This window comes from Pelophylax lessonae, assembly GCF_965119305.1.
Source record: "Pelophylax lessonae genome assembly, chromosome: 9".
NCBI classification, from domain to species: Eukaryota; Metazoa; Chordata; class Amphibia; order Anura; family Ranidae; genus Pelophylax; species Pelophylax lessonae.
This window is the reverse complement of record NC_138776.1, coordinates 3,884,584-3,902,403: the sequence shown is the minus strand read 5'-3', so window position 1 is coordinate 3,902,403 and position 17,820 is coordinate 3,884,584. Positions and strand designations below refer to the sequence as shown.

General features: G+C 43.9%; 2 protein-coding genes across 3 annotated transcripts in view; one reads left to right on the top strand and one right to left on the bottom strand.

Moving 5' to 3' along the window:
* The window catches only part of CLSTN3 (calsyntenin 3), a 159,713-nt gene that overhangs the window by 123,547 nt on the left and 18,346 nt on the right, over nt 1–17,820 (top strand). For both annotated transcript variants that reach the window (XM_082267374.1, XM_082267375.1), the window contains exons 14-16: nt 7,817–8,054; nt 9,830–9,983; nt 15,996–16,141. In XM_082267374.1, the coding sequence (XP_082123500.1) occupies nt 7,817–8,054; nt 9,830–9,983; nt 15,996–16,141 (538 nt within the window). The remainder of the gene's footprint in view (nt 1–7,816; nt 8,055–9,829; nt 9,984–15,995; nt 16,142–17,820) is intronic.
* LOC309563262 (uncharacterized protein) lies at nt 4,013–4,971 on the bottom strand (the record flags this gene model as incomplete). Its single annotated transcript, XM_082267668.1, has 3 exons — nt 4,013–4,099; nt 4,706–4,845; nt 4,962–4,971. Coding segments are annotated over 3 exons (237 nt in total), but the record flags the coding sequence as incomplete, so codon positions are not given.

Sequence of the window (17,820 nt, the reverse complement as noted above, 5' to 3'; positions counted from 1 at the left end):
GGTGTACCATGTGCTACCCAATGTCATCCAGGTTTCATTGGTTGCGCCTGTCCATATATTGTTTATAAATGTAGGTCCACAGTAGTGCAAAACTTCTATTACCAACCAAATCAGTGATCAAAAAAACTAGTCCAACAAAAATCCTCTGAAAAGTGATTGCATGCAATAAATTGATCTCCTGTGATGTCCTATTGGTAATGGGTCACCCAGAATTCTACACCGCTGTGTGTCACAATAGTCAATAAAAATACTCTGAAAAGTGATTCCATGCAAAAATATGATCTCCAGTGCTGGGAATGGGTCACCCAGAATTCCACCACCACTGTGTGTCACATCAGACCCACTCCTATCAGTCAGCAACTCACCAAATCGTCTAGCCCCCCATTCTCATGAGTGGGCAAATACGCTTAAGGATCAGTTGTTGAAAATCTCCTTAGTAAGCCACTCCACCTCTTCTCCATCCTTCTCCATCCATCCCTAACGACCATTCCAGAGAGACGTCACTTGCTCTCACAATGTCGATGTGACACTTCCGGTTGCCGTACAGTCACGCCCCAATGCGTTTCGTCACTGTGACTGTCGGAAGTGATGAAACGCCTCAGTGTGAGACTGCACGGCAATGGAAAGTGTCGCATCGACATTGCGAGAGCGAGTGGCGTCTCCCTGGAACGGTCATTAACAAATGTGGAGTTGAGGGATGGAGAAGTGGAGTGGCTTACTAAGGAGATTTTCACTAACTGATCCTTAAGTGTATTTGCCCGCTCATGAGAATGGGGGCAAGATGATTTGGTGAGTTGCTGACTGATGGGAGTTGGTCTGATGTGACACACAGCGATGGTAGAATTCTGGGTGACCCATTACCAATAGGACATCACTGGAGATCATATTATTGCATGCAATCACTTTTCAGAGGATTTTTGTTGGACTTATTTAAGTTTTTTTTGATCACTGATTAGGCTTGGTGATAGAAGTTTTGCACTATTGTGGACTTACATTTATAAGTTATATTTAATTTTTATATTTTCACTTTGTTTTATTGTCAATTTTTATAGTAGCAGCACTTGATTACAGTATTCATGTATTTAATTCTGTAATATTTGGTTTTCACATCTTAAGTCAATTAGAGTTCGGGGGATATTTACAATTTATCCAAATATTGTGTAGCTATGGTTCTTACCTATACCATTTACTTGATCCCAGTCAAAATTCTTTGTGGCTCCTCCAGTAAGTGAAAAGGCTCTGATGCAAAAAAAATTAAAAAAATGAGCCAATGGAATTGATTTATTAAAGGCAAATGTGTTGTTCACTTTGGAGTTTTCCCCATAGCTTTGTTAACCAGTTCTGGACTGGACGGATTTGCCCCGCTTAATGACCAGGCCATTTTTTTGCGATTCGGCACTGCGTTATTTTAATGGAGAATTGCGCGTTCGTGCGACGATGTACCTAAATAAAATTGATGTCCTTTTTTTCCTACAAACAGAGCTTTCTTTTGGTGGTATTTGATCACCTGTGCGATTTTTATTTTTTGAGCTATAAACAAAAACAGAGCGATAATTCTGAAAAAAAACAGATTTTTAAATTTTTATTTTTTTTCGGAATGTTATATAGCAGAATGTGAAAAATAATTTTTTCATCCTTTTAGGCCAATTTGTATTCTGCTACATATTTTTGGTAAAAAAAATCCCAATAAGTGTATTTTGATTGGTTTGTCCAAAAGTTATTGCGTCTACAAACTAGGGGAAAGATTTATGTCATTTTTATTTATTTATTTTTTACTAGTAGTGGCGGCGATCAGCAAGTTTTTATGGGACTGCGACATTGCGTCGGACAGATCGGACCCCTAACTGACATTTTTTACACTTTGGGGGGGGGGGGGGACCAGTGACATTACTACAGTAATCAGTACTAAATAATATGCACTGTCTTCTATTGAGCTACTCTACCTCCACCTTCATACAAAGTGCACTTATTCTTTTTGCCCCTCTCCATTGACCTAACAGAGGCCCAAAGTCCGTAGCCTCTAGGGATTGTTCACATCCTACACCACAAGTTCTCTCACCCTGGCTACGTCTGCACAGTATAGGCCCCATAGAAGTCTATGAGGCTTTTTTCCTAAAGCAGCCGGAGGTAGAGGAGCCCAACATAACTCTATAGGGCGCATTTCCTGGAGCAGATGGAGGTAGAGCGGCCCAACAGAAGTTTATGGGGCTCATTTCCACAGACAGTTGGTAGAGGAGCCCAATAGAAGTCTAAGGGGCTCATTTTCGCAGACGGAGGTAAAGGAGCCCAATAGAAGTACAGGAGGCTCATTTACGGGAGCAGAGGGAGGTAGAGGAGCCAAATAAAGTCTATGGGGCTCACATCCCAGAGCAGACAGAGGTGGAGGAGCCCAATAAATGTCTATGAGGCTCTTTTCCTATAGCATATGGAGGTAGAGGAGCCCAGTAGAAGTCTAAGGGGGGTCATTTCCACAGATAGAGGTAGAGGAGCTCAATAGTGGTCTATAGGGGTAATTTCCCAAAAGAGATGGAGGTAGAGGAGCCAAATAGAAGTCTATAGGGGTCATTTCAAAGAGTAGATGGAGGTAGAGGAGCCCAACATAACTCTATAAGGCGCATTTCCTGGAGCAGACGGAGATAGAGAAGCCCAACAGAAGTCTATGGGGCTCATTTCTGCAAACCGAGGTAGAGGAGCCCAATAGAAACGAAGGGGCTCATTTTCGTAGACGGAGGTAGAGGAGCCCAATAGAAGTCCAGAAGGCTCATTTACTGGAGCAGAGAGAGGTAGAGGAGCCATAATAATGTCTATGGGGCTCACATCCCAGAGCAGACGGAGGTGGAGGAGCCCAATAAATGTCTATGGGGCTCATATCCAATAGCATATGGAGGTAGAGGAGCCCAGTAGAAGTCTAAGGGGGGTAATTTCCCAGGGCAGATGGAGATAGATGAGCCAAATAGAAGTCTATAGGGGTCCTTTCAAATAGAAGATGGAGGTAGAGGAGCCAAATAGAAGTCTATAGGGGTAGTTTCCAAGGGCAGATGGAGGCAGAGGAGCCCAATAGAAGTCTATGGAGGGTCATTTCCCAGAGCAGGTGGAGGTTGAGTAGCCCAATAGAAGTCTATGGGAGTAATTTCTGCAGAGAGAGGTAGAGGAACCCAATAGAATCTATGGTGCTTATTTCCCAGAGCATACGAAGGTAGAAGAATCCAACAGAAGACTATGGGGCTCATTTCTGGGAGCAGATGGAGATAGAGGATCCCAATAGAAGTCTATGGGGCTCATTTTAGGGAGCAGACAGAGGTAGAGGGGCCCAATAGAAGTCTTTGGGGCTCATTTTAGGGAGCAGACGGGGTAGAGGGGCCCAATAGAAGTCTACGGGGCTCATTTTAGGGAGCAGACAGAGGTAGAGGGGCCCAATAGAAGTCTACGGGGCTCATTTTAGGGAGCAGACGGGGTAGAGGGGCCCAATAGAAGTCTACGGGGCTCATTTTAGGGAGCAGACAGAGGTAGAGGGGCCCAATAGAAGTCTTTGGGGCTCATTTTAGGGAGCAGACGGGGTAGAGGGGCCCAATGGAAGTCTATGGGGCCCATTTCCCAGAGCAGATGAAGGTAGAGGAGCTCAAAAGAAGTCTATGAGGCTCTGTTAGGTTATTTTGTATGAAAGTGCGCTTATTCTTTAAAAATGTTTCTTAAACAGTAACCGACAGTTTCCATAGTAACCAATTATGTTTAATTCATATTGAAATTAAAATAATATAACTTACATTATGGTAGTCGAATAACCATTAGCACATTAGCTCCCTGCATAATTACCTTGTTAGTGCAGGATGTCTTGCTGAACCCCCTTTTTGAGATGGCTGGAAGGATGGATGGATGAATGGATGGGTGGATAAATGAATGGTCAAGTGGATGGATGGGTGGATAAATAGATGGGTAAGTGGATGGATGGATAAATATATGGGTAAGTGGATGGATGGGTGGATAAATAGATGGGTAAGTGGATGGATGGATAGATGGATGGGTGAGTGGATGGATGGGTAAGTGGATGGATGGATGGATAAATAGATGGGTAAGTGGATGGATGGATGGATGGATGGATGGATAGATGGATGGGTAAGTGGATGGATGGATGGATAAATAGATGGATATGTGGATGGATGGATAGATGGATGGGTAAGTGAATGGATGAATAGGTGGATGGGTAAGCGGATGGATGGATAGATGGATGGGTGAGTGGATGGATGGATAGATGGATGGGTAAGTGGATGGATGGATAGATGGATGGGTAAGTGGATGGGTGGATAAATAGATGGATATGTGGATGGATGGATAGATGGATGGGTAAGTGGATGGATGGATAGATGGATGGGTAAGTGGATGGATGGGTGAGTGGATGGATGGATAAATAGATGGATATGTGGATGGGTGGATAAATAGATGGATATGTGGATGGATGGATAGATGGATGGGTAAGTGGATGGATGGATAGATGGATGGGTAAGTGGATGGATGGGTAAGTGGATGGATGGATAGATGGATGGGTAAGTGGATGGAGGGGTGAGTGGATGGATGGATAGATGGATGGGTGAGTGGATGGATGGATAGATGGATGGGTAAGTGGATGGATGGGTGAGTGGATGGATGGATAGATGGATGGGTGAGTGGATGGATGGATAGATGGATGGGTAAGTGGATGGGTGGATAAATAGATGGATATGTGGATGGATGGATAGATGGATGGGTAAGTGGATGGATGGATAGATGGGTGAGTGGATGGATAGATGGATGGGTGAGTGGATGGATGGGTAAGTGGATGGATGGATAGATGGATGGGTAAGTGGATCACTGGATGAATATGCACCAAGAAAGAAAGACTTTAAAAAGACAAAGATTTTCTCTGCTGCAGTTCACCAACACTTACATCTCTTTCACTCTGTTCTCTCCTCCTATCAGCATGTCACTTGTTAGCATATAAGCGCTGAAGCACCCCTGATTGGCTCCTTGTGCTGCTTCTCTCTTTCCCAGTCTGAGCTTTTCTGTACATGGATGGATGGGTGGACAAATAGATGCGTAAGTGGATGGATGGGTGGATAAATAGATGGGTAAGTGGATGGATGGATGGATGGATGGGTAAGTGGTTGGATGGATAGATGGATGAGTAAGTGAATAGATGGATAGATGGATAGATGGATGGGTACATGAGTAGATCCCCCCCACAGCCTCAAAAAAAAAAATGTCCTGAGTTACCCCGCAGATTCACCAAATAAGCCTCATGCCATCAGAAAACCAACTTCCTGTGAGCCCAAAGTGTCAAGGCTCCGCCCCTTACCCTGGGTTCACAGGAGTATGCTGCAGAGAGTCATTCCAGGTCATTGCATGGAGTCGCTTTCTGTGGAATTTAGGATCCGCCAATCATCAGAAGAAGACAGCAAAGAGGACCTGTGGTGTCAGGAATCAGCAGCAGGGATGGACAGATCTGCGTGGCTACATTTAGGAAACGGAGACCAGACTGTGTATGCTTTAAAGTGTTACTAAACCCAAAACAGTAAATCTGTGTGTATATGCAGTATACCATACTGGTTATGCTCACTGTGGAACCTAAGGGGTTAATCCTCTGCATTGTATAAAAAGGCTGTTTGATCCGGTCTTCTCTGATCCTCCCCTTCTTCCACTGTCCCCAATCCAGCTCCTGATAGAACAGAGCCTCAGGGGAACTCTGCACATGCTCAGTTTGGTGTGTATTGCTAGAGAGGTTTTTGGGGGTTTTTGTTGGGGGAGGGTGCATGTGATCAGCACTGGGTCAATCAGCACTGTCCCGACAGAGGGTCATAGGTAATTCAGCCTCATAGGACAATCAGGGGAGAATGAAAAACTACAGGCTTTAACCAGACACTAATAGAAGTCACAAGACTGCTATATACTGCTGATGAGAAAAGGTATTTGGCAGTTTATATTTACTAAAATAATTGCATTTCCATCCAGATCAAATATAGTGAATGCAGAGTCCTGGGGAGATCAGATATAGTGAATGCAGAGTCCTGGGGAGATCAGATATAGTGAATGCAGAGTCCTGGGGAGATCGGATATAGTGAATGCAGAGTCCTGGGGAGATCAGATATAGTGAATGCAGAGTCCTGGGGGTATCGGATATAGTGAATGCAGAGCCCTGGGGAGATCGGATATAGTGAATGCAGAGTCCTGGGGAGATCAGATATAGTGAATGCAGAGTCCTGGGGAGATCAGATATAGTGACTGCAGAGTCCTGGGGAGATCAGATATAGTGAATGCAGAGTCCTGGGGAGATCGGATATAGTGAATGCAGAACCCTGGGGAGATCGGATATAGTGAATGCAGAGTCCTGGGGAGATCAGATATAGTGAATGCAGAGTCCTGGGGAGATCGGATATAGTGAATGCAGAGCCCTGGGGAGATCGGATATAGTGAATGCAGAGCCCTGGGGAGATCAGATATAGTGAATGCAGAGTCCTGGGGAGATCGGATATAGTGAATGCAGAGCCCTGGGGAGATCAGATATAGTGAATGCAGAATCCTGGGGGGGATCAGATATAGTGAATGCAGAGCCCTGGGGAGATCGGATATAGTGAATGCAGAGTCCTGGGGAGATCAGATATAGTGAATGCAGAGTCCTGGGGAGATCAGATATAGTGACTGCAGAGTCCTGGGGAGATCAGATATAGTGAATGCAGAGTCCTGGGGAGATCGGATATAGTGAATGCAGAACCCTGGGGAGATCGGATATAGTGAATGCAGAGTCCTGGGGAGATCAGATATAGTGAATGCAGAGTCCTGGGGAGATCGGATATAGTGAATGCAGAGCCCTGGGGAGATCGGATATAGTGAATGCAGAGCCCTGGGGAGATCAGATATAGTGAATGCAGAGCCCTGGGGAGATCGGATATAATGAATGCAGAGTCCTGGGGAGATCAGATATAGTGAATGCAGAGCCCTGGGGAGATCAGATATAGTGAATGCAGAATCCTGGGGGGGATCAGATATAGTGAATGCAGAGCCCTGGGGAGATCGGATATAGTGAATGCAGAGTCCTGGGGAGATCAGATATAGTGAATGCAGAGTCCTGGGGAGATCAGATATAGTGAATGCAGAGTCCTGGGGAGATCAGATATAGTGAATGCAGAATCCTGGGGGGGATCAGATATAGTGAATGCAGAGCCCTGGGGAGATCGGATATAGTGAATGCAGAGTCCTGGGGAGATCAGATATAGTGAATGCAGAATCCTGGGGGGGATCAGATATAGTGAATGCAGAGCCCTGGGGAGATCGGATATAGTGAATGCAGAGTCCTGGGGAGATCAGATATAGTGAATGCAGAGTCCTGGGGAGATCAGATATAGTGAATGCAGAGTCCTGGGGAGATCGGATATAGTAAATGCAGAGTCCTGGGGAGATCAGATATAGTGAATGCAGAGTCCTGGGGAGATCAGATATAATGAATGCAGAGTCCTGGGGAGATCAGATATAGTGAATGCAGAGTCCTGGGGGGATCAGATATAGTGAATTCCATACCTAAACTGACACTTTAAAAAAACGATACATTTAGCTACATTGGACTTCAATACATTTAGCCAAAATGGCAAACTTGAAGAAAAAAATCCAGATTTTTTCCTAAATATACACAATGTAGGAAACAAGACTCCTCTGTGATGGCTTTTCATGTATTTAGGTTACACGATGGCATTAATGGGATGATGTCAGCTTCTTTTGTCTACCTTTATATGTAGTATTTCGTGTCTTGAACCCGTTTTGTTGATGAATAGCGATGTGTTTGGTTCTTCAGGTGTGTCAGTGACGAAGGATGTCTCTCAGTACCAGATCTGGATGGCTACCTTGTGGTTCTACAGCCAGATGCTCCACAGGTCCAACTGATGGGGTCCCCTCGGTCTGCACACCCCATGTTCGACTTCCAGGGGCCACTTGGGGTCCCTATATTCCCAGATTTAAGGATTACTTGCACTGTATCTCATTCATTAACTCCAAATAAGCTTGAAAGAGCACCAAGAGCAGGTAAGGGGTCTGTTGTGCCACAAAAATGTCTTTACATTTCCACAATTCGTATATAGGGGGCGCCATTAAATATTTCAAACTCGTTTCAGCCAGATGTTGGCAAGCCTTCTGAAAGAGCCAGAACTTTCTGTAGGCTCTAGAACTGTTGCACTAAAGATAAACATGATTGATTCAGAGGAGGGGTATACCTCCCCCCCCCCTTATCTTTGGAATGCCTCCCCGTTGTATTTTACCTCTTCAACCTCAGGTTAAACAGGGAACTGTCTCTTTTCTGTTATTAGTATTATAAGTTCTTAGATAGCGCCATCAATTTATGTAGTGCTTTACATATATATTGTACATCCACATCAGTCCCTGTCCTCAAGGAGTTTACAATCTAAGGTCCCTGACTCCCATACTAGGACCAATTTAGACTGGAGGCAACTAACCTACCAGCATATCCTTGGGGTGTGGAAGGAAACCGGAGTAGGGAGAACATGCAAACTCCAGGCAGGTAGTGTCTTGGTTGAGATTCGAACCAAGGACCCTAGTGCTGCTTGGCAGAAGTGCTAACCCCTTTACAGTCTATTGCAGCCCTCCACAACCTTTTTACCTCAAAGAACCCCTAAAAAAACATTTGGGTCACAGGGAACCCCCACTAAAACCAATACTATCAGGATCGATGAGAAAAATGCCCTTATATCGGGGATCATTAGAAAGAATGCCACCCTTACAGACAGCTAAAAAGGTAACTGGGACCATGTTGCTGGCTTTGCCAAGTCAAGCTGGCCCTGCGACTATGAAGGCACTATCAGAGGTGAAGGGGGTCAATCAGTCAGAGCTCAAGGAACCCCTAGCATCCATTGGAGGGACCCTAGCGTTCCAAGGAATCCTGGTTGAGAATGGATGGTCTATAGCCTGCGGCACACAATCCTCATAGAGGTGTTTCAAAATTAAAGTCCCCGCAGAGCAATAATCTTGACCAGAACATGGACCCAATGAAATATTGACACCCACAAAAACTCATTCCCAATACAGTTTCTTATATCTTTTATTAAATGTTCTTCTTGTACAGAAGAACTGGGACCATGTTGCTGACTTTGCCAAGTCAAGTTGGCCCTGCGACTATGAAGGCACTATCAGAGGGGAGGGGGTCAATCAGTCAAAGCTCAAGGAACCCATAGCATCCATTGGAGGGACCCTAGCGTTCCAAGGAATCCTGGTTGAGAATGGATGGTCTATAGCCTGCGGCACACAATCCTCATAGAGGTGTTTCAAAATTAAAGTCCCCGCAGAGCAATAATCTTGACCAGAATATGGACCCAATGAAGCATTGGCACCCACAAAAACTCATTCCCAATACAGTTTCTTATAATTTTAATTAAATGTTCTTCTTGTACAGAAGACAACACCCCCCCCCCCCCCAACACCAAAACTAATCTCAGAGACAGTCTTTCTTGAGGTATGAAGGATGTGGCTATGACTTCATTGCTATGTAATGATGTTTGTATATCCTTCTGTCTTGCTAACCTGCAAGGAAATTCTAATATACATTAAAAAAGACCCTCTTTTGGAAAAAAAAAAGACCCTCTATTCGATCTATTTAGTCAGATCTTCATCAATTTCAGCTTTGCCAAGTTGCTCAACTGTAGTAAAATTCGGTGGATTTCTTTTGATTGAATAACTATTAACCAAAATATATCTACATAAATATCTGGACAAATCAACTTTTGATCCAAATAAAAATTATGCTGTTTTTATAAATGACCAAATCTGACTATTCTTGCTATCTCCTTTAGATCTTCAGACGGATGGAATAGAGTGCTCTATTGAACGGTGTGAGATTGGTGTAGTGGGAGAGGACCTGAACCAGGAGTATGAGAGCCTGTCTCTGGATGTCTCTTCTGCATGGCAACGTGGCCTTGAGACCGAGAACAATTCCCGCAGCCTTCGTATCACAGGTGATGAGTTTTCCTGGAGTATATATTCTAGATGTTCCTGGTTCTCCTAGACTTTCTTTGCCTCCATGCTACTATCTCCAAGGAACCAGAACCATAAAGATTCTGTGTACATTCGAGTTCACAGCTTCGGTGTTGAGGACCTACATGTGGCTATGTAACTATGCAGTCTACTTGGTGGCTATGGGGCCCTGGGAGGGTGGGAGTTGACCTCACTTCTTTTCCATATTATTCTTCTTCTCCTCTATTCCGGGGACCCAAATTTAGTCCTTCCAGACTAGGACATTGTACTAAAAATCCTTACGCATCTCTGATTAAGAGCTTCCACGGCATTCACACCCAATTTGCTATTTGATCATATTCTATACTCAGGTAAGTGTCACAAATCTCTAATGCAATTCTCAATCTTTTTACTCCAGAGGAAGCCTAGAAATAATTTTTTGATAACCAAGCTAAAACCAAGTCATTGTTGACCAGTTGGAAAAATGTTCCTCTTACGGTGGTGGCCAAGCAGCTTGAAATACCATTGGTGTCATGCAACTGGCTCTGCCAAGTGGCGTTGGCCTGGAATTATGTAGGCACCTTTACCTTGGAGGCCAATCAGCCACAGTTTGTCTGGTCTATGTGTTTTAAGTGCGTTTTTCAGCCACTGTGTTAAAGAACCCCCAGCAACCTCTGAAGGAACCCTAGAGGTATATAGAACCCTGGTTGAGAATGGCTGCCTTAGAGAGGTGTTGGTGGAAAAGAGAGAAGCCATCAACATTTCTCCTTTGGGGCTTTGTAATTTGTAGGTGAGCCTGCTTGTCTCCACATTTAAAGTGTAATGTATCTACAGCCAAAGTGTTTTATAAAGTTTTGGATGGTATAGAGAAGAATTTGAACCTGTTTTAGTTTTTAGTAGTGAGAGGCACTGGATCCAATAATATATTGAATTTATCTTTGGTGCCAATGGCCTTTATCAAAGATGGTGAACCTTGGCACCCCAGATGTTTTGGAACTACATTTCCCATGATGCTCCACTACACTGCAGAGTGCATGAGGCTCATGGGAAATGCAGTTCCAAAACATCAGGGGTGCCAAGGTTTGCCATCTCTGGTCTATACCAGTGGTCCTCAGCCTTGGTCCTCAGGGCCCACTAACAGGCCAGGTTTGCAAGATAACTGAAATACATCACAGGTGATATAATTTGCTGCTCAGTGATTGCAGTATTCTAGTCTGCATCTCCCCAAGGTAATACTTAAAATCTGGCCTGTTAGTGTGCCCTGAGGACCGGAGTTGAGGACCACTGGTCTATACCATACTCTACTTTGTTAGGGAGCTCCAAATGCATTAAAGAGCCACGAGAGGGCACTTTGTCCAAAATCCACAAAGAAGAATGAAACATCAAAAAAAAAAATCTTTATATCCTCAAACAATAATAGCCAACACATTTTGGAGCCTCCACATGCCTCCTCCATCAGGGTTAAAAAAAAAAAAAAAAAAAGTTTACATCACAATAATAAATGAAGAACATCTAATATTATTAAAAATGGTGTAAATATAAAATTGATAAAAATTGTCATTCAGGGACATTTTTTTTAACAAATTTTATATCCATTTATTAATATATAATATAAAGCCTTTTTAATATTTTAAATGATGTAAAATGTTTTCTACCATTTTAGTCCCTATTAAGGGGGTATCCCCTCCCTCCCCCCAAAACATATTGGGTCTTAAATTATATGAGGGAATATAGTCCTGGCCAAAAATATTGGCACCCCTGAATTTCTGCCAGTTATTGAACCACTTCACCCAGAAAATTGTTGCAATTACAAATGTTTCGGCATTCTCATGTTTATTTCTTTTGTTTGTATCGGTATGACACAAAAAAGTGGAGAAACAAAAAGCCAAATCTGACACATTAAATGCAAAACTCCAAAAATGGACTGGGCAAAACTATTGGCACCTTCTCAAAATTGTAAGAAATAATTGCATTCCAAGTTTGTGATGCTCCTGTAATTTGTAATGAAACTCACCCGTATCAATTAACAGGTGTTGACAATATAGAAATCACACCGGCAACCAGTTGAAATGGTGAAAAATTGACTCAACCTTTCTGTTGTGTGTCTCTGTGTGCCACACAGAGCATAGAGAAGAGAAAGAGTAGCAATTCTCAATCTTTTTACCCCAGAGGAAGCCTAGAAATAATTGTTTGATAACCAAGCTAAAACCAAGTCATTGTTGACCAGTTGGAAAAATGTTCCTCTTACAGTGGTGGTCAAGCAGCTTAAAATACCATTGGTGTCATGCAACTGGCTCTGCCAAGTGGCGCTGGCCTGGAATTATGTAGGCACCTTAAACTTGGAGGCCAATCAGCCACAGTTTGTCTGGTCTATGCATTCCAAGTGTGTGATGCTCCTGTAATTTGTAATGAAACTCACCCGTATCAATTAACAGGTGTTGACAATATAGAAATCACACTGGCAACCAGTTGAAATGGTGAAAAATTGACTCAACCTTTCTGTTGTGTGTCTCTGTGTGCCACATGGAGAATAGAATAAGCAGCAAAGAATTGTCTGAGGATTTGAGAACACAATTTGTTGAAAAGCATGGACAATCTCAAGGTTACAAATCCATCTCCAGAGATCTTAATGTTCCTGTGTCCACTGTGTGCAACATTGTCAAGAAGTGTACGGCCCATGGAAGCTAATCTCCCTTGCCGTGGGCCAAAGAGAAAAATTGATCAAAGAATGCAATGAAGAATTGTTCGAATGGTGGATAAAGAGCCTCGATCAACTTTCAGAAAAATTCAAGCTGACCTTCAGGCTCAGGGTACAACTGTGTCAGCTCGCACTACATGTCACCATCTGAATGAAAAGGGACCCTATAGTAAGAGACCCAGGAGGACCCCATTGCTGACACAGAAATGTAAAAAAGCCAGATTGGAGTTTGCTAAAACGTACCTGAGGAAGCCAAAATCCTTCTGGGAGAATGTGCTGTGGACAGACGACACAAAATGACAGCTTTTTGACAAAGCCCATCATTCTACTGTTTTCAGAAAATAAAATGAGGCAATTAAAGAAAAGAATCCAGTCCCTACAGTCACACATGGTGGAGGTTCACTGATGTTTTAGGGTTGGTTTCAGGGCCAGATTAACGTAGGGGCTATTGGAGCTGCAGCTCCAGGCCCCTACCTTTATATAGGCCCCGGGTTGGCCATATTCACTGTTACCGCTCTTCTGTCACTTGTAAACACAGAAGTCTGGCTTCTATGCTCGCTTCCCCAGGCAGCACCCTCAGAACCTCCCCACACAGCGCGAAGGCCGGACAAGGAGGGACAGTTGCCGATGCATGGATGTGTTTATGGGCTTCAGAGACAGCATCCCATGTTGAATTAGGCATGCATGGCTGCACCCTTCCTCCTCTGGGTGCATGCCAAGGCACGGCCCTTAAGGCCCTTCAAAATCCTCAGCACCAAGCCCATGATGCTCTTAATCCGGCCCTGGTTGGTCTGCTGCTTCAGGCACTGGATATCTTGACCGTGTGCATGGAATTATGAAGTCTTAAGACTACCAAACACTATGGGGTGCAATGTAAGGCCCAGTGTCAGAAAGTTGGTCAGAGGTCATGGGTCTTACAGCAGGACAATGACCCAAGGCACACGTCAAAAATCACCCAGAAATGGTTTAAGACAAAGCACTGGAGAGTACTGAACCGGCCAGCAATGAGTCCAGATCTAAATTCCATAGAGCTCCCATGGAGAGATCTCAGGAACCCTTCCAATCTGAGAGACCTGGAGCAGTTGGTGAAAGAAGAGTGGTCCAAAATTCCAATAGAGAGGTGTAAGAAACTCATTGACGATCAGGGCCAGATTAACGTAGGGGCTATTGGAGCTGCAGCTCCAGGCCCCTACCTTTTATATAGGCCCCGGGTTGGCCATATTCACTGTTACCGCTCTTCTGTCACTTGTAAACACAGAAGCCTGGCTTCTATGCTCGCTTCCCCAGGCAGCACCCTCAGAACCTCCCCACACAGCGCGAAGGCCGGACAAGGAGGGACAGTTGCCGATGCATGGATGTGTTTATGGGCTTCAGAGACAGCATCCCATGTTGAATTAGGCATGCATGGCTGCACCCTTCCTCCTCTGGGTGCATGCCAAGGCACGGCCCTTAAGGCCCTTCAAAATCCTCAGCACCAAGCCCATGATGCTCTTAATCCGGCCCTGTTGACGGTGTAACATGGGTGACCATTAGCTCAATGGCAGATGCGTTTTTCCAGTGATTCGCTGCAGGCAGGTATTATATTTTAAGGGCCAGGCAGCCCATTTTTATTAAAAGGCAAAAATAAACAGTTCATAACATAGTTTTTCCCACGCAGAGGTTCTTCTCCATTCAATACAAAACTGAAAATGCTAGCCCACCTGGCTCTCTCACTTATACTCAGTTTTTCAATAGCAGTACCTCTGCTCTTTTCACTGGTTCCCAGACCATGAACTCCACGAAGCTGTCAGCTTCACTCTGTCCTTAGGCCGTCACCTGTCTCTTGCAGACACACATGCACTGGCTGCCACCTGCAGCCCCTGACTCCCAGAGAGTATTGGAGTCTTCCTGACTCCCCATAAACAGACCTCCTGTCTGTTGGATGAAACAGTCTCCAACTGGGAGCCCTGAGGTCTTCCTAAACCATCATTAAAAGGGCTGTGTGCACCTGAGCACACACCCTGCTGATCATCCACAAAACATGGACACAGAGATGGAGATTCCGTCCCTCCCAAGACACTCTGAAATCTCCAAACTACAGAGCCCCTTTCAGGTAAACCAAAACCTGGAGAAAGCTGCAAAAGCAGTTTTCTCCACTGCACATCTACGCTCTGTAGTCCTGCACAAAGCCAATGTGCACACTCTGTGTCCTTTAAATGACCACTTTCCCCGTGACCAAGTCTTGACCTGTCACAACGGTTACGGAACAGGGCACCCCTGACTGGGTACCTCCGTTGACAGATGCTCCTAGTGCTTCCCGAGGGGCTCCAAGCACTCCACCAGACACCGTAACCACTTCAGACCCCACGAACCGCCGCAGCTTGGTTAGGGTCTCGCAATCTCCTACCCACCCTGGACCTACGACAAGGCTCCAGGTTCCTGTGGGTGAACCTCCTTTCCCCAGAGAGTGCAGCAGAACAAGCTCTTACACAAGCTCTTACAAGAGCTCAGTGATTCTCTAAGGGAGTATGAAGGACATAGCAATCCCTTGTAGCATATCCCCCAATAAGAGACAGGACTCAAGATTGAGGGTGAAGAACTAACTCCCTTCTTCTTTATTGAACAGACTTATATACAGTTTTCACCCACAAGGTTACCACCCAGGTGGACCTTGTTGAAGACTGGACGTGATATTCACAATCCAATAGGAACAGAGTTTTACACTCTCATACAGTGTACAAAATATACAATGTGGGACAATACCCCCTCCCCCTTAGCATCCAATCCACATACCTATAAGTTTCTCTTAAGGCAGACAGACAGAACAATGTGAGGTCATTAACACTTAACAATGCAAAAGGGCAATCCACATTCCCTCCCAATACACAACAAAAGGAAAACCTGTCTGACATTGAAAGATATGTAATATACACAGCATTTAGGAAGAACAGATTTCATGGCAAATGGGAATAAATCTTTATATTCCTATATGGAGATATGGCTGGCAAATATGACCGTCCCATCTGAAGCAATTCAAACCATTAATCATCTGTCTTAACTTCCAGTGACGGTGAATACTGTCATACCGACAGAAGAAATAAAGACGTGAATGCCTAAACATGTAACTGCAACAATTTTCTGGGCGAGGTGGTGCATTATCTGACATAAATGCAGGGGGTGCCAATATTTTTGGCCATGACTGATACCTATTTTTTTGTACTCTCAACAATTGGAGTCAAATCTGTTTCTATATATTTAGATGATTAAATTATGTTCTGGGTTCCACCTTTGCAACTACCCCTCTTAAAGCTGTTTCCTTGTTCCAATCTTTGTCCAGGTGTGCAAAATGTAGCTGTCTATGAGGATATCCTGCGTAGCGTGAGCTACCGCACAGCGGCCCGGGCGGAGCTGTATGCGCGCAAATTCCACGTGTCCTGCAGCGAGATGAACGGGAGGTACATGAGCAACCAGCTGTATACTGAGGTAAGGACATAACTTGTATCTTATCTTGTATCAGGATTTTAGTTTTCTCCGGAGGACTTTATCGGCAGCTGCTACATGCTTTAATGTGTCTTCCTCTGGATTGACACTACTGATGAAAAAAAAAACTTGCAATGAAGGGAGTAACTGAAGGGTCACCAACATAAATAAAAAGTAAGGTGTCAACCAAAAGAAGTTCATAAGTAAAACCAATTTTAGGAACTTATCAAAACTAAAGCTTTATTGTTAGCCACTATTTTAGGCTACAAAGAGGCTGAAAGTGACAGTTGACATCTTACTGAAGGCAGTACTGAAAACCGCCCCACCCCCACTCAACCACCAATTTAAAACACAAAATCACGTGCTCCATAGAATGGTAATTTTATTAATGAACAATGTGAAATGATGAATTTTCTGTGCAGATATGGTACCCATACACACATATCTTTTCATGTGGATTCGGGTTTACTCTTCCTATGATTGAGTGATGATGTGACATTGATCGCCTATTGACCTGACCTCTATGCATTGCCTGCAGCACTGAACTAAAGGACAAAATAAATGAGCGCACTTCAATAGGATATCCAGCAGAATGCTCATCCGTGAACAGTCAAGGGTTATGTCACCCTAAAGTCACCTTTAACCCTTGCAACCTTTATTAAGGCCATAGATTTATTCTTGTTGGCCTGGAAGTCGTATCGCCCCTTTCCATGCTATCCCAAGGCAATGGAAATAAACTAATAAATTAGGGAAAAAGCAATGAATTTAGTGGCGATCAACACAGTGCTTATAGCGAAATGTGTACACTATGTATTATGTATGTAAGAAAAGGGACACAGTCCAAACGCATCTCTATCTCAATGAAGGACACTGTCCGAATACCTCACTATCTCAGAGAGGGATAATGTCCACACACCTCATTTTGTCGGCAACTAACACATTGAAAACACTTTACTATGTCAGAGAAGGACACTGTCCGAACACCTCACCATGAGGGAGAAGAACACTGTCCAAACACCTCACTATGTCCGAGAAGGACTCTGTCCAAACATGTCACCATGTCGGAGAAGGACTCTGTCCAAACATCTCACTATGTCCGAGAAGGACACTGTCAAAACATGTCACTTTGTTGGAAAAGGACACTGTCCAAACACCTCAGCATGTTGGAGAAAGAAAACTGTCCGAACACCTCACTATGTCAGTGAAGGACACTATCCAATGTTCTTGATTTTGTCACAGCAGTATTCACTTTGTTATACACTTAATTGTGCACTTTATTAAATCCAGACATTCCCTTTCCTCCATCTAAATATGGAAAACCTCCTTAAAATCAGATCAATATGCAGTAAAGTCTGCTGTCTGTATCCAGTTGATACACCTTGTATGCCAGTGGGAACACAATGGAACGCAGACAGGCTGGCAATAATTTATTTTCTCACGCCAACAATTAAGTCCTTACATTTACTGCGTTATTTATTCATGGCTGTGTAAAGCTCTTTATTATTTTCTGTAAGTCGGGAACAATACCCTATCCCGTTTCCTGTACACAATGATCGCTGAATTATACCAACAAGATCCTTTGTTTCTCGCAATCGCAGTTATTGGATTGGAAATATGAAGCATGAAATTACAGATGATTATAGTGTTGTTGCTGTTGTTTAAGTCAAATCACTTTTGTCTTC